General features: G+C 47.6%; 1 protein-coding gene across 1 annotated transcript in view; it reads right to left on the bottom strand.

Annotated features, from left to right (window-relative positions):
* The window catches only part of cfap65 (cilia and flagella associated protein 65), a 213,101-nt gene that overhangs the window by 105,479 nt on the left and 85,058 nt on the right, over positions 1 to 22,564 (bottom strand). The window contains exons 16-20 of the mRNA XM_033024878.1: positions 21,733 to 21,861; positions 18,579 to 18,801; positions 15,808 to 15,936; positions 14,511 to 14,687; positions 3,255 to 3,321 (exon numbers count right to left, since the gene is read on the bottom strand). Coding sequence (XP_032880769.1) covers positions 3,255 to 3,321; positions 14,511 to 14,687; positions 15,808 to 15,936; positions 18,579 to 18,801; positions 21,733 to 21,861 — 725 coding nt within the window. The remainder of the gene's footprint in view (positions 1 to 3,254; positions 3,322 to 14,510; positions 14,688 to 15,807; positions 15,937 to 18,578; positions 18,802 to 21,732; positions 21,862 to 22,564) is intronic.

Raw genomic sequence — 22,564 nt, 5'->3', positions numbered from 1 at the left:
TAGTAAACATCTTTAAGATGAATGCTTGCCATGAAGTATCCTTTGGAATTTAGTTGTTTGGCAGTAACAACCGCTTCCATTTTGAAATGTATATACTTAACAAACATATTTAGTGAAGTTAAGTCAATGATGATGCGACATCCACCATCTTTTTTGGGTTTAGTGAATATATTTGATACGAATTGCAAGGGTTCAGGTTTTCCCATGATACCCTTTGTAATTATTCTCACCAGTTCAGCTTGTCCCTCTTGTTTCTTTAACGGAGAGGGGGAAAATACCCTCTGGGGTGAATGTTGACCTGGTGGCAAATTTTCTAGTATGAACTGTATTTGTATTCACTAATGCCATTGAGTATATACTGATCACTCGTGATAGACTCCCATGTGTTAGTATTACTCTATATACTGGTAGGAACCAGACCCACCTACCTCCATGGTTATGGGTATTCTTCAGTTTTTGGTTTGCTCGTCCCGGCCCTGCCCTCATGAGCCGAAAGTTTTGTAAAACCTCTTGCATGTCCTTCATATGCTTTGTGAGGTTTTTGCCAAAGAGCAGTGGGTCTGGCTCAGTGGCTGGGGTATGCACAACCCCGCAATGTAGGATTTATGGCAGGTCTTATGACTTGTTTATGGAGGTTGTGGTCATCTCCGTATTTGTCCATGGAACGAGGAGAAACGATGTGATGGCTGACGTCAGGCTTTTAACGGCCTCCTGTACGTGGGGTTTCCACGTAGCTGTCCACCACACCTAGCAGCTCTTCCTGTTCCTGCACCCCTTGCATACTCCCGAGATCTTCAGCCATTGCCCCTGTTCTTGACCAGCCCAGTCCTGGTCACCGAAGCTATCCTCTGGAAAGGAGGAAGCAATGGACAGTGCACAAGGCACTGTGGAGGGAGTGCCTGACCTCCCTCTGCGAGAGCGCCCCTCCTGGGGTGCACCTTGCTGGAGCTCCTGCTCCAAGAGCCGCTCCATGCGGCTCAGGCGGCTGTCTCTCCCCCGCCTGGGTGGAGAGACGTCCCCGTCCGATAAGTCGGAGCCACCGGCCTGACGCCTCTTTCATGGCTTTACTTCCAGCCCGCTGCTCAGGCGCTAGCAGGCTGGGCTCGGCGCGGTGTCGGGGTAGCGGACCGCCCGGTAAGTGGTCCTACCGCCTTGTTGCTGCCCCCGCCAGATGGAACGCTCCTCCGTGGAGTCGAGCGGGGGGCAGGTCTGTTCAGGCGGCTGTCTTTCCCCCCGTGCGGGTGGAAAGACGTCCCGTCTGACAAGTCGGAGCCACCGGCCGGACGCCTCTTCCATGGCGGTACTTCCAGCCCGCTGCTTAGGTGCCAGCGGGCTGGGCTCGGCACGTTGTTGGGATAGCGGAGCGCCGTGTAAGTGATCCTACCGCTTGATGCTGCCCCCCCCCCAGATGGAACGCTCCTCCGTGGAGTCGAGCGGGGGACAGGTCTGTTCTGATGCTGCCCCCCCCCCCCCCCAGATGGAGCACTCCTCCGTGGAGTCGAGCGGGGGACAGGTTTGTTCTAGAGCCTTTCTTCTCTGCCTGAAAGCAGAAGGCTCCCTGTGAAAGAAAACCCGACGTCAGCTTACCTGACGGTCCATTCTTTCACCTCCGTAGCGGGAGCGCCTGACTCCCGCTGTGCCGCTGTTGCTCTGCTGGACGTAATGCCGCGCATGCGTGCTGAGCGGGTTCTTCACGGAATCACTCACGTGACTCCGAAGTAAAATTGGAGTTGCCTGTATTGCCTTCCACAGTTTCAGCAGATCCCATCATACTTTACAGTCAGTTACGTCTCCTTGAAGTGTTATCACTCTTGCAAATTAAATAGTACTGCCACGAGAGTCAAGAATGTTTAAATGTCATATCTACCGTCAATAGAACAACGAAATTCTTACTTGCAGCATCAAAAATAGGCCTGTAAACACAATGCACAGAGATAATATAAGTATCTGTTAAACCTTTCCCAAACCAGTTGTTGAAATCTATTGGGCCACGTCATCCAACTTGAAACAAATAGTAGGGGCATGACCCAAAACCTCACCCATTCATTCTCTCCCGAGATGCTGCCTGTCCCGCTGAATTACTCCAGCATTTTGTGTCGATCTTCGGTGTAAACCAGCATCTGCAGTTCCTTCCGACACATTTCGTCTGCTCCATTGCAAAATCTACTTAAGGTATGATAGAACTTCACCTCCTCTCTCTGACGGGAATCCTGCAACACCCTTAAGGGCCTGTCCCACGAGCATGCGACTCCATGCAGCAAGCGCGACCTAACGTGGTCGCTTGAGCCGTACGGCCTCGCGGGGCCGGTCCCACTTCGATCGCCGGAGCCGTATGGAGTTGTGCGGAGCTGATCCCGACATCGCGCGGGGCTCCGAAAAACTGACCGTGTTCAAAAATTCCGCGCGGCAACGGCCTGCCGGCCCGCAGCCGCCTCGACGCCGTACACACTGCCTCGACGGGCATACGCAGAGTCTCGACGCAGTACGCAGTGTCTTGACGCCGTACGTCACGCGCGAACTTCCCGCGGACTTCGCTCGAACTTCACGTCACTCACTCGACCTCCGTGCGGCTCCCGCTTCTGGTTTGGTCGCGCTCGCCGCATGCAGGCGCATGCTTGTGGGACCGGCCCTGTATGGGATCATTCGACCTCTGCGCGGCCCCCGCTTCCGGTTTGGTCGCGCTTGCCGCATGTAGGTCGCATGCTTGTGGGACAGGCCCTTAACTCGCTGCTCCCCCTCTGTGAGTCCTCCTGTTCTTCGGCTCTCCAGCCCTGTTTTAATCCAGGCTGGCATTGTTTTCTTTGATCTGTCCTTTTCACGCATTAAATGCTCTTAAACCCTTCCTTATCCCTAGTTTCCCTCTCAAGAAGGGTCCCGGCCCGAAACGTCACCCATTCCTTCTCTCTAGAGGTGCTGCTGCCTGTCATAGAAACATAGAAACATAGAAAGTAGGTGCGAGAGTAGACCACCAGGTCCGTCGAGCCCGCACCGCCATTCGCTCATGGCTGAACACTAAACAGACACACTTACCCACAAACAGTAGACACAAGACACAGAACACAAGACACTACCCTCCCCTTTATACCGCTATCACCCCTCTCCACCCCAAGAACCGCGTGATCTCCTGGGGGAGGCAAAAAACCGGATAAAAACCCAGGTCCAATTCGGGAAAAAAATCCGGGAAATTCCTCTCCCGCTGAGTTACCCCAGCTTTTTGTGTCTAACTCGCTGGTGAGGCAGAAACTGTTCCTTACCAGGATTTCACGACCATGGGACAACTTCAGAAGAACGGGAATGCGATCGGTTCCTGTAAATTCATGTCTGAGGGGAGAAAAGTTAAAATATAAACATCACAAGGTCAACTCCTTCTTTGAACCTCTTCAATTTGCCGCTGCAAGAAAAGTTGGTGACGGAGATTCAGGAGAATAATAGCCCTGTCCCACTGTACAAGTTCATTCAAAGAGTTCTCCCGAGTTTGCCCTGATTCGAACTCAGAGATTTATGGTAATGGCCGCTCGTCGGTACTCGGGGCTCTCGTGGACATTTTTCAACATGTTGAAAAATCTTCACGAGTCTTCCCGAGTAATAATAAATAATAATAAATAACAATAATAATGATAAATAATAATAATGACAATTAATAACAATAATAATAGCAATTAATAATTATATTAACAATTAATATCAACAATAATAATAAACAATAATTAATGATAATAACGATAATAACAATAATAATAATAATAATAATAATAATAATAATAATAATAATAATAATTATAAATCATCATAACTTTATTTGTAAAGCATTTTTCATACAATTGAATGCAACCCAAAGTGCTTTCCACAAAAACATAAATTGTCTAAACAAAAATACAATTTAAAACAGTAAGGACATAAACAGTTAGTAATATAAAAAGCACAGATTTATATAAAACTATAAAATAAAAAATTGAGAGTGTAAAAGGCCAAACAACAAAAACACTGGTGTCAAATACACAGTCCTATATACTATTTGAGCACACAAGCAGCTTGAAGGTAAGCGGAGATAAATACAAGAGAATAAAAGTAATTTTTGCAATGTCATCAGAAGAAGTAAAGTAAGTTAAAAGCTTGATTGTAAAGATAAAGATAAGCTGCCGTTTAAAAATGTCAACTGTGTGTGGGCATCTGTCATAGTCCTGGGTCGGGAATTCCACAGCTGGGGGGGGCGTCATTGAGAAAGGTTGCTTCACCAATGTTCTTATTTCTGCCGCATTGAGAGGCTAACAGGTCGGCATCAGAAGACCTCAGCGCTCGAGTAGGGGCATAGGGAAGGCGGGACTCTGTAAAATATGCAGCACCTTTAAAGCCATTTAAAGTCCGAGATAAAGCCATTAAAGTCCGGGGGTCTCCAATAAGGTACATAGTAGTTCAGGACCGCTCTCTGGTTGTGGTAGGATGTTTCAGTTGCCTGATAACAGCTGAGAAGAAACTGTCCCTGAATCTGGAGATGTGCGTTTTCACACTTCTACACCTTACGTCCGATGGTAGAGGGGAGAGGAGGGAGTGGCTGGGCTGCGACTCGTCCTTGATTACGTGTAAGAAGGAACTGCAGATGCTAGTTTAAACCGAAGATAGACGCAGAAAGCTGGAGTAACTCAGCGGGACAGGCAGCATCTCTGGATAGAAGGAATGGGTGGCGTTTCGAGACGAGACCCTTAAGGGTTGTGTCTATTTTCATCCTTTGTTATGCTGCTGGCATTGCCGAGGCAGTGTGAGGTAGAAATGGAGTCAATGGAAGAAGGGTCTGGACCCGAAACGCCATCCATCCATTCCTTCTCTCCAGAGATGCTGCCTGTCCCGCTGAGCTACTACAGCTTTTTGTGTCCATCTTCAATGGATGAAGGTTGGTTTGTGTGACGGTAGGTTGATCCAGTGGATTAGGTATCGTTCTGGGTGGAGACTCTTCTTCGGACTGAGAGTCAGGCGAGAGGAGTGTTCTATGTTCAAAATATTTTGTAGAAATGCCAGGGAAAATTCCTCTTTGCATCTTCAAGGAACACCACCAGGGGGCAGACTGGCTCTTAATTTAATCTTTTAGGACTGAGATGAGAAAAACATTTTTTACACATAGAGTGGTGAATCTGTGGAATTCTCTGCCACAGAATGTAGTTGAGGCCAGTTCATTGGCTATATTTAAGAGGGAGTTGGATGTGCCCCTTGTGGCTAAAGGGATCAGGGGGTATGGAGAGAAGGCAGGTACAGGATACTGAGTTGGATGATCAGCCATGATCATATTGAATGGCCGAATGGCCTACTCCTGCACCTATTTTCTATGTTCTATGTTTCTATATTATTTCTCTGGGATGGAGTAAAACGGGAAGTACAACAAGGCCTTGTACATCAGTCACTGAAAGTGAGCATCCAGGTACAGCAGGCAGTGATGAAAGCTTATGGCATGTTGGCCTTCATAACGAGTATTGGGTCAAAGAGGTCCTTCTGCAGTTGTTTAGGGCCCTGGTGAGACCGCACCTGGAGTATTGTGTGCGGTTTTGGTCTCCTAATCTAAGGAAGGACATTCTTGCTATTGAGGGAGTACAGCGTAGGTTCACCAGGTTAATTCCCGGGATGGCGGAACTGTCATATGCTGAGAGAATGGAGCGACTGGGCTTGTATTCACTGGAATTTAGAAGGACGAGAGGGATCTTACAGAAACATATAAAATTAATAAGGGATTGGACATGCTAGATGCAGGAAACATGTTCCCGATGTTGGGGGAGTTACAGAACTGACATGCAGTCACAGGGAGAATGTCAAACTCCACACAGATGGTACTTTATTAAACTTCTTAAAACTCTCCTCACTCCTTCTCTCCCCTTCTCTCTCCCCTACTCTCCCTCCCTCCCGCACTCTCTAAAGGACTTACCGTGCTCTGTGGCAGCCGTTTACCTTCCTCATCATCGCGCAGACAGCGCTCCTCCGCTGTCCCTGGCCCCCACCTTCGCGATGTGTGTGTGTGTGTGTGTGTGTGTGTGTGTGTGTGTGTGTGTGTGTGTGTGTGTGTGTGTGTGTGTGTGTGTGTGTGTGTGTGTGTGTGTGTGTGTGTGTGTGTGTGGTCAGTAGCAAAGATCCTGTAGGATCTTTGGCCATTAGATGCAGCTCACGCTTCGGTCGAGGCTTTCCAGGCGAGTGACCCAAACCTCTGGGGACTCACGGAAACCTTGGGTGGGGCACAAGGTCACTAGAGATTTCCCTTCAGGTTTCCTAAGTGGGACAGGGGCATTACAATTCCTTAGTTCTATCCATACTGACTGCACATCTCTTGTTTAAATGTCACCCCTTGCAAGGGACTGAATTTCATTCCTCACCAACAAGGCAACCCCACCCCCTCTGCCCGCCTGTCTGTCTTTTCGATAGGAGGTATAGCCTTGAATATTCTGTTCCAGGCCCTGGCCCTCTTGCAGCCATGTCTCAGTAATTCCCACAACATCATACTTGCCAGTTTCTAACTGAGCCCCAAGCTTGTCCACTTTATTCCTTATACTTTGCGCATTCATATACAGCACTTTGACCTCCGTATTCACTTCCCCCCTCGCAATTGATCCTGACCTTACTCTGTTGTCCATTCTCAAGCTTTCCTTCCCACTAATTCGAGAATCTTTTGTAATTTTTCCTGTAGCCACTTCCCCTTCAACTCCATCTTTATACTCCCAATTTGTCAATCCCTCCCCCCCACTATTTAGTTTAAACCCACACGTGTAGCCCTAGCAAACCTGCCTGCCAGAATGTCGATCCCCCTCCAGTTAAGGTGTAACCCGTCCCTTTTGTCCCTATCCCAGAAGAGATCCCAGTGGTCTATAAATCTAAATCCTTGCTCCCTGCACCAGCCCCTCAGCCACACATTCAGATCCCCTATCTCCCTGGTCCTGTCCTCACTAGCACGAGGTACTGGAAGCAATCCAGAGATAACCACCCTAGAAGTCCGGCATTTCAGTCTTCTTCCCAACTCTCTGAACTCATGTTGGAGAACCTCCTTCCTCTTCTTCCCGATGTTGTTTGTGCCTATGTGCACAACTACTGCCGGCTGTTCACCTTCTCTCTCTCTCTAGAGGATGTTCAGAATTCGGCTCGTGACATCCTGAACCCTGGCACCAGGGAGGCAACAGACCATCCTCGCATCTCGTCTGCCGCCACAGAATCTCCTCTCCGCTCCTCGGACAAAGGAGTCACCCACCACTAGGGCTCTGCCTGACGTCGGTCTCGCCGGTCGAGTCCCATCTCCAGGATTGGAGCCACCGGCGTTCAATGGGAACCATTCAATGTGATCATGGCTGATCATCCACAATCAGTTCCCCGCTCCTGCCTTCTCCCCATATCCCCTGACTCCGCTATCTTTAAGAGCCCTCTCTTGAAAGTATCCAGAGAGAACCGGCCTCCACTGCCCTCTGAGGCAGAGAATTCCACAGACTCACAACTCTCTGTGTGAAAAAGTGTTTCCTCATCTCCATTCTAAATGCCTTACACCTTATTCTTAAACTGTGGACCCTGGTTCTGGACTCGCCCAACATTATACAGAAAGTACGAGGTGTTGCATTTTTGGAAGTCAAACCAGGGCAGGGCCTACAGTGCATGACAAGCCCCTGGGGGGGTGTTGTAGAAAATGGGCGATTTAGGATTGCAAGGTATGTAGCTCCTTGAAAGTGGTGTCACAGATAGATTGGGTGAACAAGAAGGCTTTCGGCACATAGGCCTGCATCAGTCAGGGTACTGAGTATAGACTACTTTGTCTGAAGAAGGGTCCCGACTCGAAACGTCACGCATTCCTTGTATCACGAGATGCTGCCTGTCCCGTTGAGTTACTCCAACACTTTGTGTCTATCTTCGGTGTAAACCAACATCTGCAGCTCCTTCCGACACATAATAAGTATAGGAGTTGAGATAGGTAGACACAAAATGCTGGAGTTATGCCCCTGTCTCACTTAGGAAACCTGAACGGAAACCTCTGGAGACTTTGCGCCCCACCCAAGGTTTCCGTGCGGTTCTCGCAGGTTCCCGGAGGTTTTTGTCAGTCTCCCTACCTGCTTCCACTACCTGCAACCTCCGGCAACCACCTGCAACCTCCGGGAACCGCACGGAAACCTTGGGTGGGGCGCAAAGTCTCCAGAGGTTTCCGTTCAGGTTTCCTAAGTGGGACAGGGGCATAACTCAGCGGGTGAGGCAGGTTCTATGGAAAGAAGGAATGGGTGACGTTTCAGGTCGAGACCCTTCTTCAGACTGAATCAGTCTGAATTAATCAATTCAGAAGGGTCCCGACCCAAAACGTCGGCCATTCTTTCTCTCCATAGATGCTGCCTCACCCCACTGAGTTACTCCAGCATTTTGCGTCTACCTTCGATATTACCAGCATCTGCAGTTCATTCTTACACATGGGAGTTGGGATGTTATGTTACAGTTGTACTAGATGGTGGTGAGGCAGCATTCAGAGATTACCCTGTTCTAGGAAAGATGTTGTTAAGGGCCTGACCCACTTACGCGACCTTTGCAGGCGACTGCCAGCACCCATCATAGGTCGCCGAAAAGTCAGCGGCGACCAGAAAGACGCTACAACTCTTTGGAGACCTCTCACGACCATACAGGCAACTCCTGGCGGCATGTCGCGGGTGACCTCTCACGATCATATAGCCTTATGGTCATGAGAGGTCTCCTATGGTTGTGAGAGGTCTCCAAAGAGTCGTAGCATCTTTCTGGTTGCGGTGAATTTTCAACATGTTGAAAATTTCAGCAACATATGACGGGTGCCGGCAGTCGCCTGTACAGGTTGTGTAAGTGGGACAGGCCCCTTTAGGCTGCAAAAGGGAGCAGAAAATATTTAGTTCAGTTTCAGTTTAGTTTATTGTCACTTGTACCGAGGTATGGTGAAAAGCTTGTTGTTGCGTGCCAACCAGTCAGCAGAAAGACAATTCATGATGACAATCGATCCAATTACACTGTCTATAGATACATGATAATAGAAGAACATTTAGTGCAAGGTAAAGCCAGCAAGTCCGATCAAGGATAGTCTGAGGATATTGCCAGTACGTTAGGGTATGAATTAAAGGGTGAGGTTGGATTAGCTAGGACTATGGTAGACAAAAGTGTTGGAGAAACTCAGCGGGTGCAGCAGCATCTATGGAGCGAAGGAAATAGGCGACGTTTCGTCCCGAAACGTCGCCTATTTCCTTCGCCCCATAGATGCTGCTGCACCCGCTGAGTTTCTCCAGCACTTTTGTCCACCTATAGTTTTAACACACTGAGCTAAGCTAAATGGCTACTGCACCGCTGAACGACGAACCTTCTGGGCGGGCCCATCTCATACCCAGAGGATGGAAGCCAGGCTGGTTTCATCTCATTGCCATTCACTTTCAGCCCAGAGAGCTATATCTAACAGTCTATATCCATCAATCTGAAGAAGGGTTTCGGGATGAAACGTTGCCTATTTCCTTCGCCCCATAGATGATGCTGCACCCGCTGAGTTTCTCCAGCACTTTTGTCTACCTTCGATTTTCCAGCATCTGCAGTTCCTTCTTAAACACTTCGGCTAGGACTATATTCTTTGGAGAACAGGAGGATGTCGGGTGATCTTACAGAGGTTTTTAAGATCCTGAGGAGAATAAATAGGGTCTTTTCCCCTAAGTAGGGGAATGAAGAATCAGAGAACATAGGTTTAAGGTGAGGGGGAACATTTTTATAGGAAGCTGAGGTTTAACTTTTTCTCTCAGTGGTGGGCATATGCCTGAAGAAGGGTCTCGACACGAAACGTTACCCATTCCTCCTCTTCAGAGAAGCTGCCTGTCCCGCTGAGTTACTCCAGCTTTTTGTGCCTGTCTCAATATTTTCTTATCGAGTCCACATCACAAGATTAGAAATTGTTCAGCCAGAGCTGAACACACTTCTCGGCATCTGCGTACAATGGCGTCTTGCACTTCTTGTGCGTGGTGGTGGGGGCAAGTTTGGTGGAAACCGGGCCACGACGTGAACGCCAATGAACTGCCCTCAACCACCCTCTGTGGCAGAGAATTCCACAGATTCACCACTCTCTGTGTGAAAAATGTTTTTCTCATCTCGGTCCTAAAAGATTTCCCCCTTATCCTTGACTGTGACCCCTTGTTCTGGAGTTCCCCAACATCGGGAACAATCTTCCTGCATCTAGCCTGTCCAACCCCTTAAGAATTTTGTAAGTTACTATAAGATCCCCCTTCAATCTTCTAAATTCTAGCGAGTACAAACCGAGTCTATCCAGTCTTTCTTCATATGAAAGTCCTGCCATCCCAGGAATCAGTCTGGTGAACCTTCTCTGTACTCCCTCTATGGCAAGAATGTCTTTTCTCAGATTAGGAGACCAAAACTGTACGCAATACTCCAGGTGTGGTCTCACCAAGACCCTGTACAACTGCAGTAGAACCTCCCTGCTCCTATACTCAAATCCTTTTGCTATCAATGCTAACATACCATTTGCTTTCTTCACTGCCGGCTGCACCTGCATGCCTACTTTCAATGACTGGTGTACCATGACACCCAAGTCTCGTTGCATCTCCCCTTTTCCTAGTCAGCCACCATTCAGATAATAGTCTACTTTCCTGTTTTTGCCACCAAAGTGGATAACCTCACATTTATCCACATTATACTGCATCTGCCATGCATTTTCCCCACTCACCCAGCCTATCCAAGTCACCTAGCAGCCTCCTAGCATCCTCCTCACAGCTAACACTGCCCCCCACCTTCGTGTCATCCGCAAACTTGGAGATGTTGCATTCAATTCCCTCATCCAGATCATTAATATACATTGTAAATAGCTGGGGTCCCAGCACTGAGCCTTGCGGTACCCCACTAGTCACTGCCTGCCATTCTGAAAAGGACCCGTTCACTCCTACTCTTTGCTTCCTGTCTGCCAGCCAGTTCTCTATCCACATCAATACTGAACCCCCAATGCCATGTGCTTTAAGTTTGCATACTAATCTCTTATGTGGGACCTTGTCAAAAGCCTTCTGAAAGTTCAGATATATCACATCCACTGGTTCTCCCTTATCCACTCTACTAGATACATCCTCGAAAAATTCTATAAGATTCGTCAGACATGATTTACCTTTCATAAATCCATGCTGACTTTGTCCAATGAATTCACCACTTTCCAAATGTGCTGCTATCCCATCTTTAATAACTGACTCCAGCATTTTCCCCACCACCGATGTTAGACTAACTGGTCTGTAATTTGACGTTTTCTCTCTCCCTCCCTTCTTAATATGGAACAAACTGCCAGAGGAGGTAGTCGAGGTAGGTACTACAACAACTTTAGACAGGCACATGTATAGGTAAGGTTTAGAGGGATTTGGGCCAATTGCAGCCAGGTGGGCATGACCCAAGTTGGGCCAAAGGATGTGTTGCTGTATAACTTGGACTCTTCAAGTTCAGAGTAATTAAAAATAATAAGAGTCTTGACATGGCCTTGAAGGCCCATTGTTCTGGCGGCAGCACTGGGTTGGAGTTGCGGGGATGGACCAGGCCTTGCGACGGTGTCATTATCCTCCACCTCTGCACAAACCTCAGTTTTATCTGTGCTCGTATAAGCTGCACTGTGTCACATGTGGTCACATGTGGTCACACTTATTCCCAGGATGGCGGGACTGTCATGTGCTGAGAGAATGGAGCGACTGGGCTTGTATACTCTGGAGTTTAGAAGGATGAGAGGAGATCTTATTGAAACATATAAGATTATTAAGGGTTTGGACACGCTAGAGGCAAAAAAACATGTTCCCGATTTTGGGGGAGTCCAGAACCAGGGGCCACAGTTTAATAATAAGGGGTAAGCCATTAAGAACGGAGACACTTTTTCTCACAGAGAGTTGTGAGTCTGTGAAATTGTCAGCCTCAGAGGGCGGTGGAAGCAGGTTCTCTGGATACTTTCAACAGAGAGCTAGATAGGGCTCTTAAACATAGCGGAGTCAGGGGATATGGGGAGAAGGCAGGAACGGGGTACTGATTGGGGATGATCAGCCATGATTACATTGAATGGAGGTGCTGGCTCGAAGGGGCGAATGCCCTACTCCTGCACTTATTGTCTGTTGCCTATCTCTGGAATTCAGCTCTTTAGTCAATATTTAGCACAAGGCTGGGATGAGCCCAGTGATCCAGGCAAACCAGGATTACCTAGGCCTTGGTAAGTACCACTAAATAGGACTGTAAAGGACTCCTTCCACCATTTCGGGAGTAGACTGATTGGGCAGAATTTGGTCAGATTGGATTCGTCCTTGAGTTTGTGATTGGGACATGCTCCTGCAATTTTTCACATTGTCGGGAAGATGCCAGTGTTATAACTGCATTGGGTAAGCTTAGCTAGAGGCACAGCTGGTTCTGGAATTTGGGTCTGAAGTACAACTACGCACAGAGGCACGGACATAGAACTGCTGCCTCACAGCGCCAGAGGCGCGGGTTCAATCCTGACTGCGAGTGCTGTCTGCACGGAGTTTGTACGTTCTCCCTGTTACCGCTTGGATTTTCTCCAGTTTAAATTGGCATCATTAGTCAGCACATGCATCGTGGGCTCAATGGCCTCTTCCTATGCTTATACTGTTCTATGATTTATTACAGGCAATAGACAATAGGTGCAAGAGTAGGCCATTCGGCCCTTCGAGCCAGCACCACCATTCAATGTGATCATGGCTGATCATCCCTAATCAGTACACCGATCCTGCTTTCTCCCCATATCCCCTGACTCCGCTATTTTTAAGAGTCCTATCTAGCTCTCTCTTGAAAGTATCCAGAGAACCGGCCCCCTCTGAGGCAGAGAATTCCACACTTACAACTCTCTATGTGAAAAAGTGTTTCCTCGTCTCCGTTCTAAATGGCTTACCCCTTATTGTTAAACTGTGGCCCCTGGTTCTGGACTCCCCCAATATCTGGAACATGTTTCCTGCCTCTAGCGTGTCCAAACCCTTAATAATGTTTCAATAAGATCCCCTCTCATTCTTCTCATCTCCAGAGTATACAAGCCCAGCCGCTCCATTCTCTCAGCATATGACAGTCCCGCCATCCCGGGAATTAACCTTGTAAACCTACGCTGCACTCCCTTAATAGCAATAATCTCCTTCCTCAAATTTCGAGACCGAAACTGCACACAATACTCCAGGTGTGGTCTCACTAGGGTCGTGTACAACTGCAGAAGGACCTCTTTGCTCCTATACTCAACGCATCTTGTTATGAAGGCCAACATGCCATTCGCTTTCGTCACTGCCTGCTGTACCTGCATGCTTACTTTCATTGACTGATGAACAAGGACCCCCAGATCCCGTTGTACTTCCCTTTTTCCCCACACGAGACCATTTAGATAGTAATCTGCCTCCCTGTTTTTGCTACCAAAGTGGATAAGCTCACATTTATCCGCATTAAACTGCATCTGCCATTGTATTTCAATTATATTTGCAATACTTGAAAACAGGGTACTGATCGTGGATGATCAGCCATGATCACATTGAATGGCGGTGCTGGCTCGAAGGGCCGAATGGCCTACTCCTGCACCTATTGTCTATTGTCTATTGACTATCTGGCAATGTTACTGTGCCAATTGTCCAGGGGTTGGAGGGTTTGATGACCTTGAGCGACATTATTTGATGCTGGAACACAATTATTTTGTTGTTTTAATCGGAGTAAAATATTCTGCAAACTTCACAGACATGTGTACTTTTACTCAGTCTGAAGAAGGGACACGACCCGAAACATCAGGAATTTCTCTCCAGAGATATTGCTTGTCCCGCTGAGTTACACCATTTGCTGTGGAAGACTTTTGCTGAAGAATGGAAGTGGGCAGGTCGACCAACAGATTTATACTGCGTTTAGTTTAGAGACAGTGTGGAAACAAGCCCACCGGCCCACCTAGTCCCCGCCGGCCCACCGAGTCCCTGCCTGGCCCAACAATCACCCCGTACACTAACACTGTCCTACACACTAGGGGCAAATTACAATTTTTTTTACAACTAGTTCTATCCTACACACTAGTTAACGGCCTGTCCCACTTGGCAATTTTTTTCGGCGTCTGCCCGCATCATTGACTGACGTATCAGGTCGCCAAAAGGTCGCCGCGTGATACGGCGTGACGCGTCGTGATGCAGCGTGATGACATAGGACGCGCGGTGTTTTTTGGAAAGTCGCAACGTTTTTTTTGTCGCCGCTGGATTTTGAAATGCTCAAAGTCTTTTCCAGACACTGATATGATGCCAAAAAAAAAAAACCACCAAGTGGGACAGGCCCTTTACAGAGGCCAATTAATCTACAAACCTGCACATCTTTGGAGTGTGGGAGGAAACCAGATCACCTGGAGAAAACCCATGCGGTCACGGGGAGAACATGCAAACTCTGTTCAGGCAGCACCCGAGTTCAGGATGGAACCTGGGCCTCTGGCGATGCGAGGCAGCAGCTCTACCCGCCGCTGTGCCGCCACTATTGTGCTTCAGAAAGAAGTATTTCTGCGCCATATCTGACCTCAGGAGCAAACTTGCCTGTAATTGAGCTGAATGGTTTCTCTCTGCCCGGGAAGGAGGCGTCCGGATTTTGGCTCCACGGTGAACAGCCGATTATCCTCTATCCTCATCTCGTGCAGCTCGGTGGGGTTAAATTCACCCGTCTCTGCCCAGTACTCCAGGTCCAGCTGCTGGTCCACTGGGAATAGGAAGGCCCTTGGTAAGGCAATGGGAACAAATGAGAGAGAAAAAGACATAGTCATACAACGTGGACACACACCCTGCCGCCCAACTTTGCACACACCGACCAATGTACCCCATCTACACTAGTCCCACCTGCCTGCGTTTGGCCCATGTCTCTCTAAACCTGGCCTATCCACGTGCCTATTTAAATGTTTTTTAAACAATGTGATAATACCTGCCTCAACTACATCCTCTGGCAGCTCATTCCATATCCAGACCAACCATTGTGCAAAAAGTGTTTCCCCGCAGGTTCCTATTAAATCTTTCTCGCCCTCACCTTACATAGAAACATAGAAACATAGAAAATAGGTGCAGGAGTAGGCCATTCGGCCCTTCGAGCCTGCACCACCATTCAACATGATCATGGCTAATCATCCAACTCAGTATCCTGTACCTGCCTTCTCTCCATACACCCTGATACCTTTAGCCACAAGGGCCACATCTAACTCCCTCTTAAATATAGCCAATTAACTGGCCTCAACTACCTTCTGTGGCAGAGAATTCCACAGATTCACCACTCTCTGTGTGAAAAATGTTTTTCTCATCTCGGTCCTAAAAGACTTCCCCCTTATCCTTAAACTGTGACCCCTTGTTCTGGACATCCCCAACATCGGGAACATTCTTCCTGCATCTAGCCTGTCCAACACCTTAAGAATTTTGTAAGTTTCTATAAGATGCCCCCTCAATCTTCTAAATTCTAGCGAATACAAGCCGAGTCTATCCAGTCTTTCTTCATATGAAAGTCCTGCCATCCCAGGAATCAGTCTGGTGAACCATCTCTGTACTCCCTCTATGGCAAGAATGTCTTTCCTCAGACTAGGAATGTCTTTCCTCAGATTGGAAGGAACGGGATACTGATTGTGGATGATCAACCATCATCACATTGAATGGCGGTGCTGGCTCGAAGGGCCGAATGGCCTACTCCTGCACCTATTGTCTATCATCTATTGTCACCCAGAGAAAACCTGTTTCTTCCCTCCCCCTCCAGTTACAGTACATCCCTTCCTGTAGCTTCACAATTCGCTTGCAGTAAACTGCAACACGAATACCAAAGTTCAGTGCCACTGTACTTCCCACTGGGCTTGTAGCCTACCAGTCAACAGGCAAGATCTCCTTGTTCTCCAGCATCAGTAGGACTATGGAAGGATCTGAACACACAGGTGCTGCTCCAAAGTTGAAGTCCACCATGACTGGGGTTGACACAGGCGGGCATCGGCTCGTGCTGCAAAAGATCAATAGAAAAGATCAATAGGTTGAACCTTCCAGGTTCGCAATACGTATCGTTAGAACAATAGAAAACATAAAACATAGACAAGTACAGCAAAAGAAACAGGCCCTTTTGGCCCACAATGTGTCTGCAGTGATTATGATGCCAAGATCTGCCTAAATGTGATCCATACGCTTCCATTCCTCGCATGTGTCCCAGGCTGCTCAACCTCCCCTGTAGCCCAGGCATTCGAGTCCTGGTAACATCCTTGTAAATATCTGCCTCTTAAATTCTACTATTGTATCTGTTTCCACCACCATCCCTGTCGCCACGTTCCAAGCACCCACGACCCTCTTTGTAAATAACGTGTCCCGCACAGCTCCTTTAAGCTTTGCCCTCTTGCCTTAATGACACAAAGCTGGGTGGCAGTGTGAAGGGGCTGTCCCACTTGGGCGACCAAATTGGCGAGTTTAGAAGAGTTTAGGAGAGTTTGAAAAAATGACATGTTGAAGACCTCCTTCGACTATGTTGAAGACTAGCCTCGACTAGCTACGGGAAAATTGGACACCGAATAGTGGAGAGTGAAGACGACCTCCTTCGATCTCCTTCGACTATGATGAAGACTACCTTCGACTACCCTCGATTACCTACGACTAACATGCCGACCTACTACGACCTACTACGACTAAACCTACGAGTAAAAAAAGTATCCATTTTTTCCATGGCGACCATTTTTTACTCGCGGGCATTTTTTAACATATTGAAAAAAATGCTGCGACCTAGTTGAGGCCTCGAGTACGCGGAGACCACTCTCGAGCATGAAGGAGAGTTACAAAGACCTCCTACGACCTTGTGTCGACCATGCTGCGAGTATGAGTCGAGGGCAAACCCGCCAGAACTCGCAGATTAGGTCACCCAAGTGGGACAGGCCCTTGAGGAAGATGCTATGAGAATGCAGGGTGACTTGGACAGGTTGGGTGAGTGGGCAGATGCATGGCAGATGCAGTTTAATGTGGATAAATGTGAGGTTATCCCCATTAGTAGCAAAAACAGGAAGGCAGATTATCTAAATGGTATCAAATTGGGAAAAGGGAAAGTACAACGGGATCTGGGGGTCCTTGTTCATCAGTCAATTAAAGTAAGCATGCAGGTACAGCAGGCAATGAAGAAAGCGAATGGCATGTTGGCTTTCATAACAAGAGGAGTTGAGTATAGGAGCAAAGAGGTCCTTCTGCAGCTGTACAACAGTTGTAGGGGCCTAGTGAGACCACACCTTTAGTATTGTGTGCAGTTTTAGTCCCCTAATTTGAGGAAGGATATTATTACTATTGAAGGAGTGCAGCGTAGGTTTACAAGGCTAATTCCAGGGATGGCTGGACTGTCATATGCTAAGAGAATGGAGCAGCTGGGGTTGCATACTCTGGAATTTAGAAGGATGAGAGGATATTGAAACATACAAGATTATTAAGGGCTTGGACACGCTAGAGGCAGGAGACATGTTCCCGATGTTGGGGGAGGCCAGAACCAGGGGCCACAGTTTAAGAATAAGGGGTAAGCCATTTAGAACGGAGATGAGGAAACACTTCTTCACACAGAGAGCTGTGAGTCTGTGGAATTCTCTGCCTCAGAGGGCGGTGGAGGCTGGTTCTCTGGATACTTTCAAGAGAGAGCTAGATAGGGCTCTTAAAGATAGCGGAGTCAGGGAATATGGGGAGAAGGCAAGAACGGGATACTGATTGGGGATGATCAGCCATGATCACACTGAATGGCTCAAAGGGTCGAATTGGCCTACTCCTGCACCTATTGTCTATTGTCTATTGCTCTAACAAGAATAAGTCTAAATTCTCTGGTCTCTCCTGCCTCTTGGTGCAATTAAATTTAGCCAGAGGGTGGTGAATCTATGCTATTCATTGCCACAGATGGCCAAGTCATTGGGTATTTTTAAAGTGGAGATTGGTAAGTTCTTGATTAGTAAGGTTGTCAAAGTTTATGGGAAGAATAGTGGGGTCGAGAGGGAAAAATAGATCAGCCATGATTGAATTGTTGTGGAGCATACAAAATGGACTGAATGGCCTAATTCGGCTCCTATGTCTTATGGTCTTATGGTACATAGTTTAGTTCAGTTTAGAGATACAGCGCGAAAACAGGCCCTTCAGCCCACTTGGTCCGCACCAACCAGTGAACCCCGCTCATCCCCTGTCCCACTTAGGAAACTTGAACGGAAACCTCTGGAGACTTTGCGCCCCACCCAAGGTTTCCGTGCGGTTCCCGAAGGTTTTTGTCAGTCTCCCTACCTGCTTCCACTACCTGCAACCTCCGGCAACCACCTGCAACCTCCGGGAACCGCACGGAAACCTTGGGTGGGGCACAAAGTCTCCAGAGGTTTCCGTTCAGCTTTGCTAAGTGGGACACTACCCTACACACACTAGGGACAATTCTACACTTATATTAATTAAATTTAAATGAATATTAATTAACCTACAAGCCTGTACGTCTTTGGATTGCGGGAGCAAAAAGAAGGTCTCGGAGAAAACCTACGCAGGTCACGGGGAGAACGCACAAAGCCGTAGTCAGGAGCGAACCGGGCTCTCTGGCGCTGTAAGGCAGCAAACCTTCCCGCTGCTCCACCGTGCCGCCCTTTAGCCATGTTTCCTCACCTGTGTCTGGTTGGCACCCGGTACATCAGCTCGCCGTCGGTGGGATCACGTTGGAGGTACTCGTTGAGCAGGTCGAGTGAGAAGAGTCTCCAGAGTTGCTGCTTGCTGATGCCACTTATGCTCCCCAGGCAGCGAGCGTCCGAGATGAATACCATCGGATACACACCATCCGCAGTCACACAACACAAGGGCTTGTCCTCCTTCAGTCCAACATCGTCCAACACTGCAAGCATGATAAAAGAGGGCCATCAGGTTAGAAACATAGAAAATATGTGCAGGAGGAGGCCATTTGGCCCTTCGAGCCAGCACCGCCATTCATTATGATCATGGCTGATCATCTACAATCAGTAACCCATGCCTGCCTTCTCCCCGTATCCCTTGATTCCGCTAGCCCCTAAAGCTCTATATAATGCCCCTGTCCCACTTAGGAAACCTGAACGGAAACCTCTGGAGACTTTGCGGTTTCCGTGCGGTTCCCGGAGGTTTTTGTCAGTCTCCCTACCTGCTTCCACTACCTGCAACCTCCGGCAACCACCTGCAACCTCAGGGAACCGCACGGAAACCTTGGGTGGGGCACAAAGGTCTCCAAAGGTTTCCGTTCAGGTTTCCTAAGTGGGACAGGGGCATTACTCTCTTTTAAATTCATCCGGTGACTTGGCCTCCACTGCCTTCTGTGGCAGAGAATTCCACAAATTCACAACTCTCTGGGTGAAAAAGTTATTTCTCATCTCAGTTTTAAATGGCCTCTCCTTTATTCTTTCACTATGGCCCCTGGTTCTGGACTCCTCCAACATTGGAAATTTTGTTCCTGCATCTAGCCTGTCCAGACCCTTTATAATTCTAAATGTTTCTCTATAAGATCCCCTCACATTCTTCTAAATTCCAGTGAATACAAGCCCAGTCTTTCCAATCTTTCCTCATATGACAGTCCCACCATCCTGGGGATTAACCTGGTGAACCTACACAGCGCTGCCTCAATAGCAAGGATGTCCTTCCTCAAATTAGGAGACCAAAACTGCACACAATACTCCAGATGTGGTCTCACCAGGGCCCTGTACAACTGCAGAAGGTTAACTAATAATTGTACGATACAGGAGACATATTCCCTACTCAAACTCCGGAGGGAGTGAATTCAATCAAAGTTAAACATGGAATGAAGAAACTTCATTGGAACTGAAGTTCAGAAATTGTTTGCAATGTGATGTTTATTAATCATAGGAGCAGAATTAGGCCCACCAACTCTACTCTGCCATTCATTCATAGCTAATCTACAATTCCTTCTCCACCCTATTCTCCTGCCTTCCTCCCCATAACCTTTGACACCCGTACTAATCAAGAACCTGTCAAAATCCGCTGTAAAAGTACCCAATAACTTGGCCTCCACAGCCATCGGTGGCAATGAATTCCACTGATTCACCACCCTCTGAATAAAGAAATTCCTCCTCATCTCCTTCCTGAAGGTACACCCTTTTATTCTAAAGCTGTCCCCACTGGTCCTCGACTCTCCCACTAGTGGAAACATCCTCTCCACATACACTTTATCCAAGATCCTCACTATTCGGTAAGTTTCAATGAGGTCCCCCCACTCATCCTAAACTCCAGCGAGTACAGGCCCAGACCCATCAAACGCTCATCATATGCTAACCCAATCGTTCCCGGAATCATTCTGGTAAATCTCTTGTGGACCCACTCTAGCTAGAGCCAGTACACCCTCTTGAAATATGGTGCCCAAGACTGATGTTACAATATATGTAGATAGTTGGAGTCTGGGCCTGCCTCAACCACTCTGAACCCAACCTAGAGGAGTCTTCATTCACTCTTGCCTAGGATGGCCCAGTCATTGGGATGAGAAGAGCAGTGCTGAGTGTGGTGTTCACATGTGGTGACATTAAGTGGGTCATCGTGACCTGGATGAGTGTTCAGCTAGGGCTAGGCCAACAAGACTAAGCCCAGTACAAACATAGGAAAGATGTCGGCAAGCTAGAACGGGTTCTGAAAACATTTACAAGGATGTTGCCAGGACTCGAGGCGACTGAGCTACAAAGGGAGAGGTTGAACAGGCTAGAGCTTTATTGCTCAGAGCGCAGGAGGATGAGGGGTGATCTTAGAGCGGTGTACAAAATCATGAGAGGAATGGATCAGGTAAACGTACAGAGTCTCTGAAGAAGGGTTTCGGCCCGAAACGTTGCCTATTTCCTTCGCTCCATAGATGCTGCTGCACCCGCTGAATTTCTCAAGCATTTTTGTGTACCTTCGATTTTCCAGCATCTGCAGTTCCTTCTTAAACAAAGTACAGAGTCTTTTGCCCAGAGTAAGGGAAATCGAGAACCAGAGGGCATAGGTTTAAGGTGAGGTGACTTTATAGCTGGAACTGTTGCGCGCTACTGCTGCAAAGTAATATTCTGTGCTCTGCATCTTCCCCTTTGCTCCACCTATTGTACTTGAGTTTGGCTGGATTGTTTGTATATATGGTATATCTGATCGGTTTGGATAGCATGCAAAAACAAAGCTTTTCACTGTACCCCAGTACAGGTGACAATAATAAACATGTACTGAGAAACAGTTCCCAATAAGTAGGCCAAACGTTGCAAAATTAGGCAGACTCTAGTGTGCTGCAACTCTTACCCATAGCAACGGGATTAAGTATCCTTGCTGCTTTTCACTTATGAATTTGTAGACATCTGTAGATGGTTGAGAGGCCATCCCCAATCTACAAGCAGGCCTCAGATCCCCAATCTACAACCAGGCCTACAAGATCCCCAATCTACAACCAGGCCTCAGAAGAGAAATTCAACATCTATTCAATGCATAATGGGCCTGTCCCACTTGGCCATTTTTTAGGCAACTGCCGGCGACTGTCATTGTCGTAGCAGGTCGCCAAAAAACCAGCGACAACCCACGTCATCCTGGCGACAACCTACGACAGCACCCACGTCAGGAGAAGTCAAGCTACGCTCATTGGCGGCAAACCCACTATTGCCGATTTTTTTTTCAACATGTTGAAAATTTAGCGGCGACCAGAAAGACGCTCTGAATTTTTTGCGCTACTGAGGAGACTACTCCCGGCGACCGCCGGCGAACATGTGGCGACAAACTAGTCGCCTGTAGTTGCCTAAAAAAAATCACCGACAGGCCCATAAGTAAAAGTACCCACCTTTAGTTGACAGAATCTTGGAGGTAATTGTCCATGTGTAACGAACTCTTCGAACAGGCCGGGCGACAAAGCCAAACAAAAGTTTTGACCTCGCAGGAATCGTGCCGTGATCGTACTCCAATTCAAAAGCTAAGGAAACATGCATTTCACACAAAAACAAATCATAAATTCAACGTACAAAAGTTTATGTTATAGACTAGTCTCAGAATAGCTGAGCGGAGTTCAGCATAGGAATAGGATTCAAGGTTTCAAGGTCAGATTATTGTCACCATTTAGTCCCTCAAATCCAATCCACCATTCACTTGGATCATGGCTGCTCAGTTTTCTTCATTCTATTTTTTGTTTCATAATCCCTGATGGCATTGCTCAACAATAATCCCTTAATCCCACACTCAATAAGCTTTTATGGGAGGATTTTACCACCCTTTCTATGAAGGAGTGCTTCATTACATTACCCTTTGAATTACCTAGTTATAGTTTTAAATTAAACCTCTTTGTTTAAACTTATTAGAGAAAATTGTTTCTCCCCGACAACTTCTTGAATTTACCCAATCGCAAAAATTACTTCTTAGTTTATTAGTTGACAGAAAATGGAAGTCACTGGCTATGTCTAGTGGCCGCTGATCCAGAAGTCAACCAGATTAGATTGCATTTGGTCAGGGTGAGAGGACTAACATCGAGGTGTAGGCGGCCTTTGCTTGAGAACTCCATCGCGGTCACCTGCAGTCTTACCATCGAGGAGCCCGCGATCCCTTTGCCAGGAATCGACCTCGGAGCTCCAACCATGGGCGCTTGCAGATTTAACATCACGGAGCCCCTTGAGAGAGCTTCG

Source organism: Amblyraja radiata, chromosome 7 (genome assembly GCF_010909765.2).
Source record: "Amblyraja radiata isolate CabotCenter1 chromosome 7, sAmbRad1.1.pri, whole genome shotgun sequence".
Lineage (NCBI taxonomy): Eukaryota > Metazoa > Chordata > Chondrichthyes > Rajiformes > Rajidae > Amblyraja > Amblyraja radiata.
Note: the sequence above shows the minus strand (reverse complement) of the source record. Positions and strands in the feature narration are given on the sequence as shown.